Source organism: Arvicanthis niloticus, chromosome 13 (assembly GCF_011762505.2).
Source record: "Arvicanthis niloticus isolate mArvNil1 chromosome 13, mArvNil1.pat.X, whole genome shotgun sequence".
NCBI classification, from domain to species: domain Eukaryota; kingdom Metazoa; phylum Chordata; class Mammalia; order Rodentia; family Muridae; genus Arvicanthis; species Arvicanthis niloticus.
The window spans coordinates 1993146-2016536 of record NC_047670.1 but is presented as its reverse complement, the minus strand read 5'-3'; the positions used below and the strand labels follow the sequence as shown (position 1 = coordinate 2016536).

At 38.7% G+C, this 23391-nt stretch overlaps 1 protein-coding gene and 1 pseudogene across 2 annotated transcripts in view; one reads left to right on the top strand and one right to left on the bottom strand.

Moving 5' to 3' along the window:
* The window catches only part of LOC117718858 (tyrosine-protein phosphatase non-receptor type substrate 1-like), a 127329-nt gene that overhangs the window by 10469 nt on the left and 93469 nt on the right, over positions 1-23391 (bottom strand). The window contains exons 3-5 of one of the 2 annotated variants that reach the window (XM_076911206.1): positions 9300-9656; positions 2616-2680; positions 1371-1608 (exon numbers count right to left, since the gene is read on the bottom strand). In XM_076911206.1, coding sequence (XP_076767321.1) covers positions 1438-1608; positions 2616-2680; positions 9300-9656 — 593 coding nt within the window. In that variant the 3' untranslated portion in view covers positions 1371-1437. Of the gene's footprint in view, positions 1-1370; positions 1609-2565; positions 2681-9299; positions 9657-23391 lie in introns of those variants that run through there. The other variant, XM_034516810.2, reaches the window with a different exon arrangement.
* Positions 17570-18871, top strand: LOC117718857 (RNA-binding protein Musashi homolog 2 pseudogene; annotated as a pseudogene).

The following is a 23391-nucleotide window of genomic DNA, read 5'->3' as shown; positions in this document are numbered from 1 at the left end:
ATTTGGTAGATCAATAACTGCATACCAGATACCAGGAGATGTGTTAATTTGTCCAAGTAACAAAACTACATCTGGTACAGAAGATGCAATTGGTGTTACTATCTGATGTAGTTTTCAATAGTCAACAGTAATTCTCTTTGATCTATCTGTCTTCTCCACTGGCCAGATAGGAGAGTCAAAGGGAGATGTGGTAGGAACTACCTCCTCTACTTCTTTCAACTCCTTGATGGTGAGAGTAATTTCTGCAAGTTCTCCAAGAATGAGACACTGTTTTCTAGTCACTATTTTCATGGGCAGAAACAACTCTACAGGCTTCAGTTTAGCCTTTCCTACCATAAAAGCCTTCACTCCACAGGTCAGGGATTTAATGTGAGAATTCTCCCAATTTATAAGTATAAGTATATCCTAATAATACCTTCTGTTACAGGGAAAATGACCACGGAACGTGTTTGAGGATCTATTGGACCTACTGTGAGTCAGAAATCAGCCAAAACTCCATTAATCCCTATGCTTCCATATACCTATACTTTAACTGGAGGGCAACAATGTTTCTTGGGGGAATCTCATGGTATTAACATCAATTCAGAACCAGTATCCAATAGACCCTGGAACATCTGATTATTTCTTTTTCCCAAGTGTACAGTTACCCTTGTAAAATATCACAGGCCACTCTGGGGAAGAATTGGAGAATGGCTAACAACAAAAAGTTTACATGTCCTGTCAAGACCTATCCTCAGGGGAACCTGGCCACACTATCATTCAAGGGGTTCTAGGTCTGCAACTGTCTCCAGGCTGGAAATTGATTCCCTAGAAATTACCTTTCACAATGACTGAATGAAGTCTTTCATTTGGGTGAGAATTTTTCTGCTTATACAGATATGCAGAAGGCTTCTTATCTATTTCATGCCTAGGAACACCATGATTGATTACCCAGTATCAAAGGGTCATATGATTCATGCCATATGTTGTTTTGTCTACACTGTCCATTATAATAACTACAATCACCTTGGCTCTGGTCATTCAATGCTGCAACCTGGCCCTTGTTACCTTGGGACGCAATTAAACCCATTGCATTTAATTCATCCAAATGAGCAGCAGCATCTCCTACACTATGATCTGGCACAAGGAAAAGGACAAGAACAAAACATTAACATATGCTGGTGCTTCTCCCACCAGTTTGTGTCTTATAAGATCCATAAAGGGCATTTCCTCTGGACATTCCCCTTGTGGAGGATTAGGTTTTACATAACATATACACTCTAGCATCACAATCTTCTTGAGCCTTAAAGTACCCTAAAAAACATTTACTAAGGTATATCAGGCATCTTCAAATCCTTTTCAGTAGGTGTGCCCTTCAATTTTGGATTGTAGTTCATTTCAGATATAGTCATGCTGACAGCCAAGAATTCTCATTATCATGTACATCTTTAAATTCTTTTAACAATGAAAATAAAGACACCAAGAATACAACTCAATATGAACAGCTTTAAAGCTTTTGGGTAGCAATACATATGCAGAGGAACAACAAGATATTATGAATTGAAGTTGTCCTTCTAATAGAGTAGTGTTCAGCAGCTGCTCATCAGCATCTATTTCCATGCTTAGCTTCTAGAACAAAAGTGATGGAAGATTTTTTGGCTCCAATATGGTGAAGAATGACAGGAAAAACTGGCGAATCAATTCTGACTGGATACTTCTTTTCCCATAGACAAATTTTCTTACTATTCTTCTCCTAGCACTCCTGTCCTGAGTGAATAAAATGCCCATCTTATCAAAGAGACTTGTATCATTTCCATCTATCTACTGAATCATACAGTTTTCTGAGTCTATTCTTTATGATCACAGATAGGTCAATGCAGAAACAATGATTTTTACAGACCATATGAAATGTCTAAATTTTTAGCACATAATATAAATTGATCTTTCCTTTGTACTCCTTGTCTTTCTTTTACTGTAATTACCTCAAATAGGAGCTTTGAGCCAAGACACCATATAATACCCTTGGGCCTACGGTCATCACATCTTCTGGGGCACATTGGGCACCTATATAGATTATGGAGTGAACAATTTTATAATACAAACAGACTTTCTGGGAAGCTAGGCTGTCTCCAAGAGTACCATGAAATTCTTGAAGAGCCTCTGTATGTGTGATGAACAGCATGGCTTTCCTACTGATTTTGTATCTCCTATGTTACTTGATTGACTAATATCCATCTTGTGTTTCAAATATACTAGGTAAAATATTTTAATCTTGGTTTCCAGTTCCTCTTTGGAATGTTTAGATGGTACAGCATTATTAGTGGAATTATGTCACAGATAGTCAACATTGAGATTAAATGCTTTTTTATACTTCCAGTTTGTTAAATCTGGTGCATGCTTTTTTCTTAATAATGTGAGAACTCAGCTGTCTGTATTGACTGTCACTACTCTCAGCATGATGGACTCATGAGATACTGAAATAGTAAGGGGCCAAATAAAACCTTTCATCTACATACTGTTTTAGTCATGGAGTTTTGTCATAGAAATAAAAGTTTAACTAATATATCTATATCCCTCCTAACTTACATTCAGGCATTTTGCTTCTTGTACATGTAAATGACAGTGGCAGCAATTACCAGAAGTAGTTTGGGTCCGAGAAGCACAGCTATAAGGATTTTAGCAATACCTGATGTCTTCAGTTCTGAAAATAAAAAAATAGAAAAAAACATTAGAAAATTACATCAGTGATCTATTCTTGGCACATTGGTAGACTCCTAGTCTCAACAAAGCTCTGCAGAGTTTGATGGTGTTCTCTTTCCTATTAAACAAAGTAGTTCAACTTAGAAGACATGGTAAAGTGGTTGTCTACATATAGAAGAATGAAGTTATGTGTATATTTATCATCTTGCACAAAACTCAAGTCCAAGTGGACCAAAGACCTCAACATTAATCTGGATACAGTAAATCTCATAGAAAAGAAACTGTGGAATACCCTTGAAAACACAGGTTCTTGAGGCAGTTTACTGAGCAAAACACCAAAGGCTCAGGCTAGAGACCAACAATAGATAAATGGGATCTCGTGAAAATGCAAAGCTTTTGTAAGAAAAAAGAATGGTCAATAGGACAAAACAGCAGCCTAAATATCGGGAAAGGATCTTCAACAACCTTACATCTGACAGACAGATAATATTCAAAATTTATAAAGAACTCAAGAAGGTAGTCACTAACAAACCAAATAACACAATTAAAAAACTGTTAATACAGCAAAACAGAGAATTTTCAACAGAGGATACTGGAATGGTCAAGAAACACTTTGTAATGTTTTAAATCCTTACTAATAAGGGCAGTGTAAATCAAAACAACTCTGAGGTTCCATCTTATACCCATCAGAAGAGCTAAGAAAAATCTCAAGATATAGCACATGCTGGTAAGGATGGGAAGCAAGATGAACGCTTTGTAATTACTGGTGCGAGTGAAAATTTATATAACTACTTTTGAAATCCATTTGGTAGTTTTTCAAAAACTGGGAATAGTTCTACCTCAAGACCCAGCTATACCACTCCTGGGAATATGTGCAAAAGATTATCTAAAATCTCACAAAGACACTTGATCATCTATGTTCTAGCAGCTTTATTCATAAAATATATATATATTGCAAATCTACACAATGGAATACTATTCAGCTATGAAAAAAAAGACATCATGAAATTTGCAGCAAATTGGATGAAACTTGAGAATATCATCCTGAGTGACATAACAAAGTCCCAAAAGGACAGGTATGGTATGTACTCACTTATTGTATATTAGCTATAAAATTCAGGTACCAAACTATATTTCACAGACCCAAAGAGGCTAAACAAGAAGAAAGCTTGAGTTTCCCTTAGAAGGGGGAATAAAATAGTCATAAGAGGCAGATGGAGAGAAGGATTTGGAAAGGATGGGCTTGTATAATTGTGTTAGAATATCAGAATAAGGTGTGAAAAGAATAATAGAAGAGATAGCAAGATGTCCAGGAAAATTATTGGAAATCTGTAACTGGCCTGAGCAGGTGATAAGATCTCTATGATGAGACAGAGACCTGAAATAAGGGATGCATCCTTGAATCAATGGAGATAAACTTACCTATGACTCACTACATTGGGGTTGTGGGAACTGAAAAGACCACCATCTGTAACCAGACACTAACCCCAGTGTAGTGATACAAACAGCAACACACCCTCAAAACTTCCAATCCAAAATTTTTCCTGTCTTCAAGAAATTCAGGAACTGGGGGATGGAACAGAGACTGAGGGAATGGCTATTCAACAAGCTGTTCATGTTAAAACTCATCCCATGAGTATACAACAATTCCTAACACTACTAATGATAGTGCTGTGTTTGAAGACAGGAGCACATTGTCTTCTGAAAGTCTCCACCTAGCATCTGACTCAAACAGATACAAACACTCACATATGAACAGTAGATGGAGTCTGGGGATTCTTATGGACTAATAGTAGGAAACATTGTAGGCCCTGATTGAGATGGGAACTTCACAAGAGAATAACAGAGTCAAGTAACCTGAACCCTTGGGGCTCTTTGGGTCTGAACCACCAACCAAGAACATACAGTGCTGGACTTAGGCCTCCTGCACATATGTAGCAGATGTGAGGTTGGCCTTCATATGGGTCTCTAATTCCTGCAACAGGGACTATACCAAAAGCTGTTACCTGAACATGGGATATGTTCTTTTAGCAGAGTTGCCTTGTCTGGCCACAGTGAGAAAGGAACTGCATAGTATCTTATAGACTCTGTGCCTTTGTGATAAAGGATTACCAGGGGTCCCACACACACTTAGAGGAGAAGGAAATGGAGGAATGAGAAAAGGATTGTGAGAGGAAGTGACTGTGAGTGGGCAGTAAATGGGATGTAAAGTGAATAAGTAAAAAATTAAAATAAAAAGGATGCAAACTTATAGCACATTATTTTGTCAACAAAATTTAACACAAAGTATATGAACCTTCAAATTTAACCTTTTGAAAAGGGAGGTTGTATCTTTAGAACTTGAATGACTTCTGGCATGTTTCAGATCCAGAATAAATTACTTTCTATCATATTTATACCTCTTAATAGCCATATATTTTCTTCCTTTGTCCCTGACCAAACAGATTTGTGATAACTGAGGTGATTCATTTGGAATGTACATGCAGAAGTTTTCCTTTAAAAAGTATTAATTTAGCAGATTACTAGTTTCAACCAACCCAGATACTAAAGGCTTAAATCTCTCTACCAGATTCCTCTGCTATGTGATAACCCACCTCTTTCACATTTTCACCAATTAATTTAAAAATAATCTTGATTAATGGCTTTCTTTCTTCTATTACTACACAAAAGTTACAAATTACATTGAAGGGGCAATTTATGTGGGTTTTTATGAGACCTAAATCTTTGTTCCTGGGACATGGTCACTGAAAGTTGGATTCAGAATAAAACGTTTCTTGTCCTGTTTGAGGAGAGAGTTGTGGTTCTCTGTCAATGGATAAATGCTTGATTTTCTGAATCCTTTGTGTCAGAGACTACAGTTCCCACTATGCTGGGAGAACTGATCACAAGGGAGTGTTACAAGGTTAGTGGCATCAAGTAATGCTCTTACTTGGTAATATTTTTGATGATCTCTGAGAGAGTGTCCTTGGACCAAGAGGGTTTCAGTCTCTAAAGTACTCGAGAATAGCTGGAACAAAATATACACATGAAAGAGAATGGTAAATGAAAAGAAAGAGAGATGACAGTCTGCCTTGTTTAGATATAAGCATCCTGGAGATTTTCAGATTTGGTGAAATAAAAGAACCCTAATGAAGTGACAGCCTGATAGAAATGCTTACAGTAAAATAATCAAGAAAAGGATGAAAATTGTATACATAATAGTGCAAGAGTAAAAATTATATGGTCTGGGGCATCAACCATCATGTAATTCATGTTCACTCTAGTGTAGATGCCATCCAAAAATTTTCTGTTCTTCATGAAAAGCTAATTTTAATTTTAAAATTAATCAAAGATTAAAATTTGTTTTTAAGAATAGAAATAGGCTTTAGAATGAATGTCAGCTGAAAACCATCCATGCAAATCTTTTCTGTCAAATTAAATAGCCAGGATTGGCTATGAGACTATAAGTTTTTATATATATATTGGATATATATATATATATATATATATATATATATATATATATATATGTGTGTGTTTATATATATAAGTTTATATATATAATATATATAAACATATATATATATAATATATATATATATATTATATATATATCTATCCAATATTTGTATCATAACAACTAAAGGAACATGGAACTGGGATTTCTCTCAGTTTTTCAGGAAATTACAAAAGTAGCTAGGTGAAGAGCTGCCAACCGTACACTAGTTCATGTCAATAAACTAAAAGTCTAGATAGGGAAAGTAGAATGTCCAAGATCACATGACCCATTAGTAGCACTCTTGCAGTGATGAAGCATTTCCTAACAGTCAGCATTTTCTCTATGTATGTTGTATGACTTCATTCTTTCATTAAAGCAAGTCTATATTTTGTGCTAACAGTGACAGAGTACCCTATGCCAAAGTCCTCGTCCTTGATAAACACCAAAGTGTAGTAGTGCTGGGAAGCATATCCAGACATTTAGATTTGGTCCTCTTCTCTGAGGATCACTGCAAATCTGATTCTTCTAATGACCTTGAAACTACCAGTGAAAAATATGTTCTTGTTTTTTTATTTCTCATGGATGTCATCATCACAAAATCATTGACCATAATTGTCATCATCACAAAAGAGGAAAATGTGCACTGTACAGAGAGTAAGATTTTTAACCCTATGGCTTCCTGATGCCAGACACTCACTGTTTCTCTGGGCAGTCATAGCACCCTCAAAATGGGCACAAGTACCCTCATTCTACAGAAGAAAATGTGTCAGGTTCAATGAGTTGTCCAAGGTTTAACAGCCATGATGTTTTTTGACATGCTGTTGTGTTGAGAGATATACAGAGGACCAGCCTTTCCCTTTGAGGATTCTGTGATCATCATTATGCTAAAGATTAAAATAATGAGTATGATACAAAAACTGTCTATTATTCTCATTTTATCTCAGAGATCATTTCCTGTGACTTTACATTCATTACCAAAATGAAAGCTGTGTCCTACACTGAAGCCACCCCACTGACACTGCTCTATTTTTCCCCTAAGAATCCAACTTGAGACATTCTCTGCTAGATCCCGGCTCCAGATAACTCTGGGCAGAAAGAGGCCTTTGCTCTAGGGGACCTAGATATCTGCATATTCTGATTTATTTCTTCTTCACATTTTCAATACTGAAAACAATTGGCAGCTGTGTTTTGTGGTTTCTGCTCAGAGAATAAGTTATGTAGGAAGAACAGCATGTGTGCTATTTTACTCTACGAGGCAGAGGTTGTAGTCAACACTTGTCACCTTTTTGCCTGTTCCCATGTGCTCCTTCTGTGAACCTCAAAGTCTTCTCCAAAGGGGAGAAGTGAAATCACTTTTATAGAACATGATTATAGAGAAAATGACATAAAAGTGGTATAGTATTTATCTGTTGTGATTTTTCCCCATTGGTCAACCAGCATTTTCATTAAGAGCATTCTTATAATAAATTACATGGCACATAAAGCTAGGATTGCTGGAAGCTCTAGACTGTATTTTACCTCAGTCACTTGCTGGTTGGGGTTTCCTATATTTTGTGTTTCCTAGAACTTCATTGTCCATGTTTATGATATGTATGAATTCATGATGAAATTATTCTTCTTGTTTATCTTCACTGAAAGGCTGTGAGAAGATTTCTAAACCACAGCCAAGTGGGGAAATGGTAACATGTTTATAAAGTAATTCACTCTCAAATGCCACAGTCCTCTAATTGAAAGGGCATGTTTAATTATGGCCAGAGTAGTGAATAGTAGTCTACTCTAGACTTATGTGGCTGCTCACTATTAATGACTAAGTACTGTATTCATAACCCAAAATAAAAACAAATGTAAAATTTGTGGCCTTCAATTTGAAATATTATATTTCTACCTGCTGCCTTATTGTTTCTAATAGGGAACACTCTTACATACAAAATGGAGTCAGAATATTGTTGCCATTTGAGTAGTTTTCTGATAATTACTGCATATTACAATCTGAGTTTGAGGAAATTCTTGAAATTTTGGAGGTGGTGATGCATAAAAAAATGGAGGCTGGATTCATAAATCTTGATTCAACATGTTTTGTGAATCAGGCACCTAAGCAGATATAGTGCCTCTTGAAAGGACAGCAAGAAGTTAGCCAGGAATGAGAGATGGATTCCATGACAGATCTCTCTAACTGGATGTATGGTAATGGACAGGGCACTGGCATACAGGGCACTTCTGTAACAGGATTGGACTGGATAATGCAACTGACTGTCCTTCATGCTTTAAAATTCTTAAAATCAAGACCTATATAGGATATGTTATTCTTCTGTGAGAAAATTCAAAGTAAGCATCTGGCTGTCTCAGCTGGTGAATGAATATGATCCACATGGAGCATTTCTGCAGGTAGAGAGAAAAGATTGTCTCAAACCTTCAGTGCCTGTGAGAAGAGGTTTCTGATACAAAATGCTCTCTGACATTTCTTCCCAAGTCTAAAGTCTAGCTTGCTGCCAAAATCCAAACCAGAGATAAAAGATTGAACAGGGAATAGGGGTATCTCTGGAATTTTAAATGTCCTTTGAAAAAAGAGGAAATTCGAAAACATACCCTGCCCTGGTTCTATCATTTTCTTCTTTGATGTACTTTCTTTCTTGGGAGGGAAAAACATACAACTTGATTAAAATGTTCCTGTTTGGCAGATTCCTTCATTCTTTGTTAATATTTAGAGTTGAACCTGACATGTCTATGCTCCATGTAGTTTGGACAGAAAGAGAATAGACAGAAATAGAAGACTTAATAAGGTATGAACTTACACTACAGAGTCAATAGGCCTGGACTTACTCTATCCCTGGATAAGGTAGTCATCTCTCTCACATTCTTCTGCAGCAACTAATCTGAGATAGACTGAGAAATATAAGTTCAATGGGGTAGACAGACAAATGTATGAAATTACAACAATTTCCTGAAGAGAAAACCTCTAACACATATCATGTTCTCTCTCCTTCTCAACTTCCTCGGTCCAGTGATGTGGTGCAGTAAACAAATGTTTATTAGGGACCCTACTATATGTGTTTGCTACTTGTTGTTCACAGAGTATTGGGCACTATTTGGACCTGTAGAAGAAATCATGGATGAAAACAAAAATGTAAAATGTAGTACTTACCAAGTATTAACAGCTCAGTGCCGCCTCCAGACTGAATCTCAATGTAAGTGTCTAATGCTCCTTTCTGGAACTTCACACAGTAGTAGGTACCCACATCAGCAAGAGTGACATTACTAATGCGTATGGAAAAGTCCAGGTTGTTTCTCTTTGTAGTATCTGAAACATTTGTTACTCTGGGAAAGTGTTCTCCAGTGAAAGAATATATCAAGTGTTGACTCTGTCCTACATTCCTGAACCACCTGATGGGCCCCACAGGGGTCAGAGATGTCACTGTGCAATTCAGAGTGGCTGACCCTCCAACACCAACAGAAATGGATTTGTCAGACTGGATCACCTTCAGCTCTTTCATAGCTCCTCCTGCAGAAAAAAATCAGTTAGTGCTCATCATGATTGAAAGCCACAGGCTCCTCAAGTTTGTGATACAAAACTGTTACTCAGTAGAGCTCAGCATGTACATGAGCATTGTTCCTGTAACTTGGGCATTATAATACAAGAATATAGTACAGAAAAGGAAATGGAGAATGGATAAGAAAAATGTGATACATCTACACAATTGAATACTGCAGAGCTATGATAAACAAAAACATCATGAATTTTGCAGGTCTTCCATTCAGAAAATTGTCTCCAATTCAGTCAAGAATATTTACCAAATTCATGATTTAACAGAGAACCTATGAGAAAGCATCATTACCTAACATTATCAGTGATACTCTTTTATGCTTGTATACAGGCAATGTTGTCCTCTGAGAGGCTCCAACAAGAAGTTGACTCAAACAGACACCCTCTCACCCTAACAGTGTGTGGAAAAATAGGAAGAAGGATTGTGTGCATCAAAGGGAATGGAAACTCTAAAGGAAGACAAACAGATTCATGATTTAATACAGTACCCATGAGAAAGCATCACTCTCTAACACTATTAGTGATATTTTTTTTTACACTAAGCAGTAATTAATATTTTGGAATTAGTATTCACACAAACTAATATTTTCAATGATCTATATTTTGTTCCAACTGGAAATCACAAAATAATATAGCAAATTTATAGATTAAAATATTTGTATCAAAAAAGCATAGTCCCGAGGCCTGGCCCAGATGCCCACCCAGTCTGCTCTTCTGTGGACACCAGATTCCTCCTGAGACATCCTAGAGGGTCCACTGAATCCATAGTGGTAGGTAAGAAGACCCGCACAATGCCCTATGCCCATAGTTGGATGCAGGAAGTGCTCAGATTCCAGCAGACACCCAAACTCTACCCCTGCAGAATAGCACTCCCCTTTGTCCCCTCTCCCACATCTGAGGCCTGGTGCAGATCCCCTCCTGGTCAGCTCCTCTGTGGATACCAGATTCCTCCTGAGACATCCTAGAGGGTCCACTGAACCCAGAGTGGCAGAGGAACAACTGAACTCAGAGCAACAGACAACATATCCTGAGACATCCTAGAGGAGACACTGCACTTGGAGCACTGGGCAACTTATCCTGAGACATCCTAGAGGAGACACTGCACCCAGATCAGCGGACACCTAGCTGGTCTGCTACCTTGGAGACACCATATCCTGAGTCATCCTAGAGGTACCACTGTACTCAGAGCAACTGGAGAAGATCAAAGAGACATCTGGACCCCGAGGAGATAAGACACAAGCAAGATAACGGGAAAGGCAGACTTAAGTGAGAGACAGCAAGTACAGGTAGCACTAGAGTTAACCAGATGGTGAGACACAAGCACAAGAACTTAAGCAACAGAATCCAAAGTTACATGGCATCAACAGAACCTAGTTCTCCCATCATAGCAAGCCCTGAAGACCCCATCACACATGAAAAGCAGGATTCAGAATTAAAATCACTTCCCATGATGATGATAGAGGACTTCAAGAAGGACATAAATAACACTCTCAAAGAATTTAAGGAGAACACAGATAGAGATAGAAGCCCTTAAAGAGGAAACACAAAACTCTTTTAATGAATTGCAAGAAAGCACAGCCAAACAAGTGAAGGAATTAAACAAAACCATCCAAGAACTAAAAATGGAAGTAGAAACAATAAAGAAATCACTACGCTAGAGATAGAAAACCTAGGAAAAAGATCAGGAGTCATAGACACAGGTATCACCAACAGAATACAAGAGATAGAAGAGAGAATCTCATGTGCAGAAGATACCATGAAAAACATTGACACAACTCTCAAAGAAACTGCAAAATACAAAAAGCTACTAACCCAAAACATACTGGAAATTCAAGACACAATGAGAAGGCCAAACCTATGGATAATAGGCATAGATGAGGGGGAAGGCTCCGAGTTTAAAGACCTGTAAATAATTTTAACAAAATTATAGAGGAAAACTTTTCTAACCTACAGGAAGACATGTCCATAAATATACAAGAAGCCTACAGAACTACAAATAGTTTAGACCAGAAAATAAATACCTCCCACCACATAATAATCAAAACATCAAATGTACAAAACAAAGAAAAAATACTAAAAGCAGTAAGGGAAAAAGGTAAAGTAACATATAAAGGCAGACCTATAAGAATTACACCAGATTTCTCACCAAAGACTATAAAAGCCAGAAGATCCTGGACTGATATCATACAGATTCTAAGAGAACACAAATGCCAGCCCAGACTACTATACCCAGCAAAACTCTGAATCAATATTAAGGGAGAAAACAAAATATTCCATGACAAAACCAAATTTACACAATATTACCACAAATCCAGCACTTCAAATGATAATTTCCAAAACAAGGAGGGAAACTACAACCTAGAACAAGAAAGAAAGTAATCTTTCAGCAACCCTAAAAGAAGATAGCTACACAAACATAACTCCATCGCCAATAACAGAAATAACAGGAAATAATATTCATTTTTCCTTAATATCTCTTAATACCAATGGACTCAATTTTCCAATAAAAAGACATAGACTATCAGACTGGATGCATAAACATTACCCAGCATTTTGCTGCATACAGGAAACACACCTCTGTGAAAAAGACAGACACTACCTCAGAGTAAAAGAATGGAAAACAATCTTCCAAGCAAATATTCCCAAGAAACAAGCTGGAGTAGCAATTTTAATATCAAATAAAATTGATTTTCAACCAAAAGTAATCAAAAAAGATAAAGAAGGACACTTCATATTCATCAAGAGGATCTTGCAATTCTGAACATCTGTGCCACAAATGCAAGGGCATCCACATACATAAAAAAAACTTTACTAAAGCTAAAAGCATACATTGCACCCTACACAATAATAGTGGGAGATTTTAACACCCCACTCTCAGCAATAGACAGATCATGGAAACAAAAACTAAACCAAGACACATTGAAACTAACAGAAGTTATGAACCAATTGGACTTAACTGACATCTATAGAACATTTCATCCTAAAACAAAAGAATATAACTTTTTCTCAGCACCTCATGGTACCTTCTCTAAAACAGACCATATAATTGGTCACAAAACAGACCTCAAAAGATACAAAAAGATTGAAATAATCCCTTTTACCCTATCAGACCACCATGGAATAAGACACAGCTTTAATATGGACAAAAACAATGGAAAGCCCACATACACATGGAAACTGAGCAATGCTCTACTCAAGGATGACGTGGTCAAGGAAGAAATAAAGAAAGAAATTAAAGACTTTTTAGAATTTAATGAAAATGAGGATACATCATATTAAACCTTGTGGGAAAGCAGTACTAAGAGGAAAACTCATAGCTCTCAGTGCTCACAAAAAGAAAATGGAAAGAGCATTAACAACTTGACAACTCACCTGAAAGTGTTAGAACAAAAAGAAGCTAATATACCCTAGAGGAGTAGACAGCAGGAAATAATCAAACTCAGGGCTGAAATCAACCAAGTTGAAACAGGAAGAAGTATACAAAATATCAAAAAAACAGGAGCTGGTTCTTTGAGAAAATCAACAAGATAGACAAACCCTTAGCCAGACTAACCAAAGGGTGCAGAGACAGTACTCAAATTAATAAAATCAGAACTGAAAAGGGAGACATAAAAACAGAAACAGGGGAAATTAAAAAAAAATCAGATCCTACTACAAAAGCCTATACTCAAAAAAATTGGAAAATCTGGATGAAATGGACAATTTTCTAGATAGATACCAAGTATCAAAATTAAAACAGGAGCAGATAAACCATCTAAACAGTCCCATAACTCCTAAAGAAATAAAAATGTCATTAAAAGTCTCCCCACCAAAAAAGTCGGGGGCCAGATGGTTTTACTGCAGAATTCTATCAGACCTTCCAGGAAGACCGAATACCAATCTCTTCAAACTATTCCACAGAATAGAAACAGAAGGGACACTATACCCAATGCCTTCTATGAAGCTACCATTACACTCATACCTAAACCACAGAAAGGCCCAACAAAGAAAGAGAACTACAGACCAGTCTCACTTATGATTATTGATGCAAAAATACTCAATAAAATTCTCCGAAACCAAATGCAAGAACACATCAAAACAATTATCCATCATGATCAAGTAGGCTTTATCCTAGGAATGCAGGGATGGTTCAATATTTGGAAATCCATCCATGTAATCCACTACATAAGTAAACTGAAAGAAAAAAAACACATGATCATCTCACAAGATGCTGAGAAAGCATTTGACAAATTTTAACATCCCTTCATGTTAAAAGTCTTGGAAAGATCAGGAGTTCAAGGCCCATACCTAAACATAGTAAAAGCAATATACAGCAAGCCAGTAGCCAACATCAAACTAAATGGAGAGAAACTTGAAGCAATCCCATTAAGATCAGGGACTAGACAAGGCTGACCACTCTCACTCTACCTATTCAATATAGTACTGGAAGTCCTAGCTAGAGCGATTAGACAACAAAAGGAAGTCAAAGGGATACAAATAGGAAAGGAAGAAGTTAAAATTTCACTATTTGCAGATGATAAGATAGTATACTTCAGTGACCCAGAACCATCCACCAGAGAACTCCTAAACTGGATAAACTACTTCAGCAAAGTGGCTTGATATAAAATCAACTCAAACAAATGAGTAGCCTTCCTCTACTCAAAGGATAAACAGGCTGAGAAAGAAATTAGGGAAATGATACCCTTCACAATAGTTACAAACAACATAAAATACCTTGGAGTGAATCTAACAAAGCAAGCAAAAGTTCTGAATGACAAGAACTTCAAGACTGAAGAAAGAAATTGAAGAAGATCTCAGAAGATGGAAAGATCTCCCATGTTCCTGGATTGGCAGGATTAATATAGTAAAAATGGCCATCTTGCCAAAAGCAATCTATAGATTCAATGCAATGCCCATCAAAACTCCAAATCAATTCTTCATAGAGATAGAAATAGCAATTTGCAAATTCATTTGGAATAACAAAGAAAAAAAAAAAGCCAGGATAGCAAGTACTATTCTCAGCAATAAAAGATCTTCTGGGGGAAACACCGTCCCTGACCTCAAACTGTACTACAGGGCAATAGTAATAAAAACTGCATGGTATTGGTACAGAGACAGGCAGGAAGATCAATAAAATAGAATTGAAGACCCAGAAATGAACCCACACACCTATGATCACTTGCTTTTTGACAAAGGAGCTAAAACCATCCAGTTGAAAAAGGACAGCATTTTCAGCAAATGGTGTTGTTTCAACTGGAGGTCAACATGTAGAAGGATGCAAATCAATCCATTCTTATCTTCTTGTATAAAGCTCAAATCCAAGTGGATAAAAAACCTTCACATAAAACCAGATACACTGAAACTAAGAGGGTAGGGAATACACTCGGATACCTAGGCACAGGGGAAAAGTTCCTGAACAGAACACTAATGGCTTATGCTCTAAAATCAAGAATTGACAAATGGGACCTCATCAAATTGCAAAGCTTCTGTAAGGCAAAAGACATTGTCAATAAGACAAAACGGCAACCAGCAGATTGGGAAAAGATCTTTAACAATCCTACATCCTATAGAGGGCTAATATCCAATATATTCAAAGAACTCAAGAAATTATACTCCAGATAACCAAATAACCCTATTACAAATGGGGTACAGAGCTAAACAAAGAACTCTCAACAGAGGAAACTGGAATGGCTGAGAAGCACCTTTAGAAATGCCCGACATCCATAGTCATCTGGGAAATGCAATTCAAAAAACCCCTGAGATACCACCTCACACCAGTCAGACTGGCTAAGATCAAAAACTCAGGTGATAGTAGATGTTGGGGAGGATGTGGAGAAAGAGGAACACTTCTCCATTTTTGGTGGGATTGCAAGCTGGTACAACCACTCTGGAAATCAGTCTGGCTGTTCCTCAGAAAACTGGACATAACATTACCTGAGGATCCAGCTATACCACTCCTGGACATATACCCAGAAAATGCTCCAACATATAATAAGGACATATACTCCACTATGTTCATAGCAGCCTTATTTATAATAGCCAGAAGGTAGAAAGAACCCAGATGTCCCTCAACAGAGGAATGGATACAAAAAATGTGGTACATTTACACAATGGAGTATTACTCAGCTATTAAAAATAATGAATTAGAGAAATTCTTAGGTAAATGGATGAAACTAGAAATTATCATCCTAAGTGAGTTAACCCAATCACAAAAGAACACACATGGTATTTATTCACTGATAAGCACATGTTAGCCTAAAAGCTTGGAATAGCGAAGACTCAACTCACAGACCACATGAAGCTTATGAAGAAGGAAGATCAAGTGGGGATGCCTCAGTTTTACTTAGAAGGAGTAACAAAAATACTCAAGGGAGCAAATATGGAAACAAAATGTGGGACAGAAACTCAAGGAGGGGCCATCTGGAGACCATTCCACCTGGGTATCCATCCCATGTACCTAAGCTAGACACTGATGTGGATGACTGAAAGTGCATGCTGACAAGAACATGATATAGCTGTCTCCTTAGATGTCTGTCAGAGACTGACACATTCAGAGGATGATGCTCACAGCTAACCACTGATATGATCAAACGTTTCCCGATAGAGAAGTTAGAGAGAAGACTGAAGGAGCAGAAAGGGTTTGTGATCCCATGAGGAGAGCAACAATATCAATCAACCAGAGCTCCCCAGGGTCTAAACCACCAGCCTGGAAGCACATAGGGAGGGACCCATGACTCCAGCTGTATATGTAGGAGAGGATGGCTTTGTAGGGCATAGGTGGGAGAGGAGATTCTTGGTCCCATGAAGGATGAACACAGAGTGGGGGGGGATGTGAGGGTGGGGAGGGGGGATTGAGGGTGGGGTAGATGGGGCACAGCCTCATAGAAGCATGAGGAGGGGGGATGGAATAGGAGGTTTCTGGGTGGTGGGAGAAAATGGGGTAAGGGGATAAAATCTGAAATGTAAATATAATACTCAATTAAAAAAATAAAATAAAACAAAATCTCCAGCCTGAGAACACAAAGAGAGAGACTCATGGCTCCACATGTATAGGTAGTTGGTGGTGGTCTTGCCAGGCTTCAGTGGAAGTGGACAGCCTTGGTACCTAAAACTTTGGATTCCCTAATGTTGGGGAATTGCAAGAGCAGGAAGGCAGGAATGAGAGGATGTTGGGAGCACACCCTCATAGTAATTGGAGGAGGATGGGGTAAGGGGTTAAGTATCAGTGGAAGTGGAGGGCCTTGGTGACTGAAAGTTTAGATTCCCTAATGTTGGGAAATTTGAGAGCAGGAAGGCAAAAATGGGAGGATGGTGGGAGCACACCCTCATAGAAACTCCCAGAATTATATGGACTAAACATGTCAGAGGCAGGCTGCCAGAAGACTAGATTCTAGAATTCAAACAAAAAAATTATCTTGATACTAAAATTTGTTTTGAGAATTGTATATTGAAGAATACACAGCCTTGGTGTATCTACTCATCAAGCAAGCTGAGCAGACCTGCTCGAACCTCTGGTGTCCTGGAATTCCAACTGGATCCAGTGAAGACAAGCCATCAGAGGCTTATCAATGTACTCTTCCCCCACCCCTCTTCTAATATCTCAACACCGATAATCAGTTTGGAGAAGATAATGAAGAGTCGGCGCCCCTATTTCCTGGGCTTGGGGACTGAGGTGGTTAATATTGGGCTGTCCTTCTAGGAAAAAGTAGGGGGCTGAGATGAGCCTAGCCCAAGTGTGATGGGCTCTCACAGCTGGCCAGGCTATGTGCTCCGGAGCTTCCCAGCCGCTGGGAGGGGGAGGAGGTGGGGGAGGAGGGACAGAGATCTGTGGCTCAAAGCTGGTGCCTATGTGCTCCGCTTTGCTGTGGGGCTCAGTGTGTTGGAGGTGGGGGATGGAGGCAAATGGGTGCCCAGATACCTCCGGCAGAGCCAATGACTCCCAGCACGACCCAGGTAAAATGTTTATCAGTGGACTGAGCTGGCAGACCTCACCAGATAGCCCTAGAGACTATTTTAGCAAATTTGGAGAAATTAAAGAATGTATGGTCATGAGAGATCCCACAACGAAATGCTCCAGAGCCTTCGGTTTTGTCACCTTCGCAGACCCAGCAAGTGCAGATAAAGTATTAGGTCAACCCCACCATGAGTTAGATTCCAAGAAGATTGACCCCAAAGTTGCATTTCCTCGCGGAGCGCAACCCAAGATGGTCACAAGAACAAAGAAGATACTCGTTGGAGGATTGTCTGCGAACACAGTAGTAGAAGATGTAAAGCAGTATTTTGAACAGTTTGCCAAGGTAGAGGATGCGATGCTAATGTTTGACAAAATCACCAACAGGCACAGAGGGTTTGGCTTTGTCACTTTTGAGAATGAAGACATTGTGGAGAAAGTCTGTGAGATTCATTTCCATGAAATCAATAATAAAATGGTAGAATGTAAGGAAGCTCAGCCGAAAGAAGCCATGTTCCCACCTGGGACAAGAGTCCGGGCCCGGGGCTGCCATACATCATGGATGCGTTCATGCTTGGCATGGGAATGCTGGGCTACCCCAACTTTGTGGCAACTTATGGCAGAGGCTACCCCGGATTTGCTCCTAGCTATGGCTACCAGTTCCCAGGCTTCCCAGCAGCAGCTTATGGACCAGTGGCGGCGGCAGCTGTAGCAGTGGCTCGAGGATCAGTCCTGAATAGCTACAGTGCTCAACAGAATTTTGGTGCGCCCGCTTCCCTGGCAGGCTCCAACCTGGCGTGGCCCGGAGGCTTCCCGGGGGCCAACAGCACTGGACCTGTCCCCGATGGCCCTGCCAGCCAGGACTCCAGAGTGGGGAATTACATAAGCGCAGCCAGCTCACAGCCTGGCTCAGGCTTAGGCCACAGCATAGCTGGACCTTTGATTGCAACGGCCTTTTACAAATGGATACCACTGAGCAAGTGCTTCCATTGCCATCTCACTATGAGAGCATACCTGGATGTCCAGGCAAGACTGGGAGAAGTTTCTGAGTGGCCCTTTGTTTAGGTGATGTCCTCAGACCTAGACCCCCACCAGCCTCACTCCTCATCCCAACCAGAGGTGGCACACTTGGCTTGAGGGTTGACACATCTCATCTCACCCATCGGCTACCTGCTGTAATATAAGACAACAGCTTTTAAACGTGTAAATAATCCATGATTTTGGTTTGGTTCTCTTTGTTTTCCTTGGTGGTCCCCTCTCCCTTCTCCCTCAATCACATTTGGTAGTGATTTTTTACTTAGTCTGGTAGTCACCAAGTTTAATATCTAGTTAAGAGCTAACCATAGTACACTCGTTATATATTAAGGAGTTTTTTCTTTCTTTTGTTTTCTTTTTTCCTTTAATGAGAATTTTTATTTTGTTTTGATTCTGTTCTCACTTTTAAAGGATGCTGAGATGTTGATGTTAGTCTCCATTTTGGGTACCAATTCTGAGACTGTAAGACTTTTCACCTGGGCCTTTAGCACACACTGAATTGAAGTTGTGATATACGGAGCGAGAGGTGGGCATAGACTCTATTTTATGTTGTAGAAGTGACATATATTTAGCTACTTAACAGACTCTCTAGCCGTTCATTTCTGTGACGTCTCTCTGTTAACATAAGCCTATCTATTTTCGGCAATAAGGTAAGGACAGCCATGTTTTGAGACTCCTCCTTTTCTGTGAGTGCTTTTTCTTTCTGTTCAAAGAGGTCATATTATAAGGTTTTTTGAAATTGTAAATTCTAAAAAACAAACAAAAAATGTTGTAAATATAATTCCATTAACTACATAGAAACTATTAAGGAAGAGAGAATCAAATATTTTTGTGAGGGAGTTGCTCCCAGGCAGTTAGGTACCCTGGAAGGGGTGGGAGGAAGCTTGATGAAGCCAGTACTACAACAAAGAGCGCCCAGCTGGCAGGGCCACCGGACCCCCCCTCTTCGCTGTTGGTGTGATAGACCTAAGAGCCGCATTAGCGCCCTGCCAGCCTACCAGCCTCTCTGCTTACAGCTTCAAATGTTATGGTCTAGCTAGATTTTTATTTAAAATATGAAAAACTGCTTTTCCCAAGATGTTTTAAAAAAGAAAACAAAAGCTACAATTTTAATATTTGACATATTTAAAGTTTCAAAGCACACCTGTTTTGTCTTAGGGGAGGGGCAGGGTGGGGGCATTCTTTTTCAGTCTTAATTTTTAAATATTTGATCATTTTATATTGTCCGATCATTTCAGCACCTCCAAAGGGTCCTAGGATACTCTGCCTCTCTCTTCACTCTGCCCCCCATCTTGCCCCCAGACAGGGGACCTAGGGCCAGGCATGGATAAGCCTGCGTGAATACATTCTTTCTCCATTCACTTTCTATTTACAAATTACAAAGCAACCTTTCAATATATATATATATACTTTTTGATACCTCAGTGCTGCAAGTATCATCAGAGAGGTTATAAAAGAGTTTTGTGGGTTTTTTAATTTATTATATATGTAAACAGAATTTTAAAAATAAAATATAAACATCACTGCACGGTGACTGGTGGGAAAAACTGACAGCTTCCTGTTTGCACAAGTTTGACATTTGGCTGTTATAATATATGGTCCTCAGTTGGGGAAAGACACTTAGGATGAAGGATTTTTTTTTTAATTTAACTTTTTTTTTTTTTAAAAGAAAAATATCGGTAATAGGTAGGCAACAGCAACAGTAGGAAGTACAACTCAGTAGGTAGTAGCATTAAAGCATACTGTAGTGAGGATATATATTTTTTCTTTTTTAAAATGTGATACTGACATTTTATTAATATTTTTTAAATTGTTACATTTATAAATTTGGTACTTAAGGCACAGCCAGTATGAGACACTGAACGTGACATAAACATCTAAAACATATTCACACAGATTATCAATTTCTTCTGAGCATACTTAAAAATATTTTTTTCTCTTAGTAAAATCATTTTAATATACCACGCCTCCCTCTTTTAAAAAAAATTTTAAAAAATCTAGTTTTGCGTATCTAGTGTTTGCATTTAAGGTAGTATGGCACACCCTGCACAGGCAGGGACAGGGACCTAACAAAACACCATAGAGTCAGCCGGCATTTGAACATTGTGAGACCTTGGGTTAGTTAAAACCATATCAAATCAGCAAAAATAAAAGTAAATTTGAAACTTGAAAAAAAAAATAATCAAGGAAAAAGCTGTCCCCAAATTATTGGCATTTTTTTCTTTTCATAAATAAGAGAAAATTCTATCCTTACTGGTTCTAAATCTGAATAACTATGTCTAATTTTGTAAAACCTTAATTACATTATACCTATCAATATGTACTAGAAGAGGAGAAAAAAAGTCACTACGCTAGTACCAAGACAGCACACTTACAAGATAGCCATTTTATACATTATTAACAGACAGCCCAGAAAACAGCCTGGGCTCTGCCCACTTTGCAAACATGGAAGACATTGGGCTAGTGAATATGGGTCCAAAAGAGACACACAAGAAAACACCCTTTCCCATAATCAGGGAAACAGGAACAGGGCCAGCTCCAGGCCCGAATCAACTCAAGCCAAAACAGGCTTATGGAGCAGTCAGCTTCCTACCAGCAAACACCAATTCCTTTCAGAACTTAGTCCAGCAACACCAGGAAGCTTAGGAATGGACCTCAGTTCTGCCACCCACTTAGTATTAAGCCCAGAAATGGGAACTCAGGCTTTACCCACTGGAGTGTTTGGACCACTCTGTTCAAATGTGTTTGGTCTGATAGTGGGAAGAAACAGTACTACTATGAGGTACTACAAATTTTTCCTGGAGTTATAGACAATGATTATCAAGGTGAAATTAAGGTAATGGCACAGGCAATTAAGAATATAGTCACCATTCCTACAGGAAGGAGGATAGCTCAACAATTGTTACTTCCCTTGAACCTTACTAATCACAAATATAAGATTCCTAAAAGAGGGGATCAAGGCTTTGGTTCCTCTGATGCATACTGGGTACAGTCTATAGTTAAACAAAAACCTATGATGACACTGTGGATGGATTGAAAGGCATTCCAAGGCTTAGTTGACAAGGAGCTGATGTGACTATCCTAAAACAAAGCGATTGGCCTGCCACCTGGCCTCTAACCCCAACCTTAACCAATCGAAGGGGTATTGGCCAAAGCCAAAATCCACTACAAAGCTTTAAGGTGCTGAAATGGAAAGATAAAGAAGGTAATACAGGAAATGTACAACCCTATGTCATCCTAGGCATCCCCATTTATCTCTGGGGCAGAGATCTCCTATCCCAGTTGGGATTGATAATGTGTAGCCCTAATGAAGTAATCATGGGTCAAATGGTAAACTCTGAACTTTCCCCAGGGAAAGGATTAGAAAAAAGTGAAGAAGGGATTACTCATCCTATTGAGGTTTATGGTAACATTGGAAGAAGAGGCTTGGGGGCTACTGATTCAGCTGCACCCCTAGAGCACTGTGCGGATCCCATCACCTGGAAGGGGGACTTACCCCTCTGGGTAGATCAATGGTCTCTAACCACCAAAAAATTACAAGCTGCTCAATTGCTACTGCAGGAGCAATTACAGACAGGACATTTAGAGGAGTGTAACTCTCCCTGGAATACCCTGACATTTGTCATTAGGAAAAAGTCAGGAAATTGGAGACTGTTGCAAGACCTGAGGGCTGTGAACGCAACCATGATTAGGATGGGAGCCTTACAACCTGGGCTGCCCACACCGGTGGCCACACCTTTAAGCTATTATAAAATAGTTATAGATTTAAAAGACTTTTTTTTTAACTATCCCATTGCATCCTAACAACAGAAAGTGCTTTGTTTTCAGTGTTCCCGCTATAAATTTTAGAGAACCTATGAAGAGATATCAGTGGAAGGTCTTGCCTCAGGGTAGGGTTAACAGTCCTACCTTGTGCCAAAAGTTTTTGGCTTCTGCCATAGAGGGTATTAGAACCATGTGGAAGCAAATCTATATGATTCATTTCATGGATGATATTTTAATGGCAGGGAAATATGTATAACAGGTACTCCAGTGCTTTGATGATCTTAGAACAGCTTTACAGGCTGCAGGATTACAAATAGCACCAAAAAAGGTACAATTACAAGATCCATATACTTATTTAGGATTTCAGATTAATGGTCTACATATTATTAATAGTAAGGCCACCTTGAGGACTGATTTTCTTAAGACACTTAATGATTTTCAAAAATTATTGGGAGACATAATTGGCTACCACCATGTTTGAAACTCATGACAGGAGAATTGAAGCCTCTGAGATTCTCAAAGGAAATCCTGACCCTACATCTGACAGGGCTCTAACAGAGGAGGGCAGAAAAGCCTTACAGAAGGTGGAGAGTGCTATTTCATCTCTATTTGTAACTCATATTAATTATTCTAAGCCTTTATATTTTCTTATTTTTAACACTAACTCCTACTGCAGTTTTTTGGCAAACTGCACCCATATTATGGGTCCATCTTCCCTCATCCCCTAGGAAGGTTCTTTATCCATACTATGTTGTTGTAACTGATATGATTATGTTGGGCAGAGATAACAGTCAAAATATTTTGGAAAGGATCCTGATGTAATAGTACAACCCTATATAAGGCATCAGGTTGATTGGCTTATGCAGAGTTCTGAAGTCTGGCCTATTGCATGTGCCTCATTTGCTGGTCAGATAGATAGCCATTATCCATCAGATAAATTGATTCAGTTTTGTAATCACCATG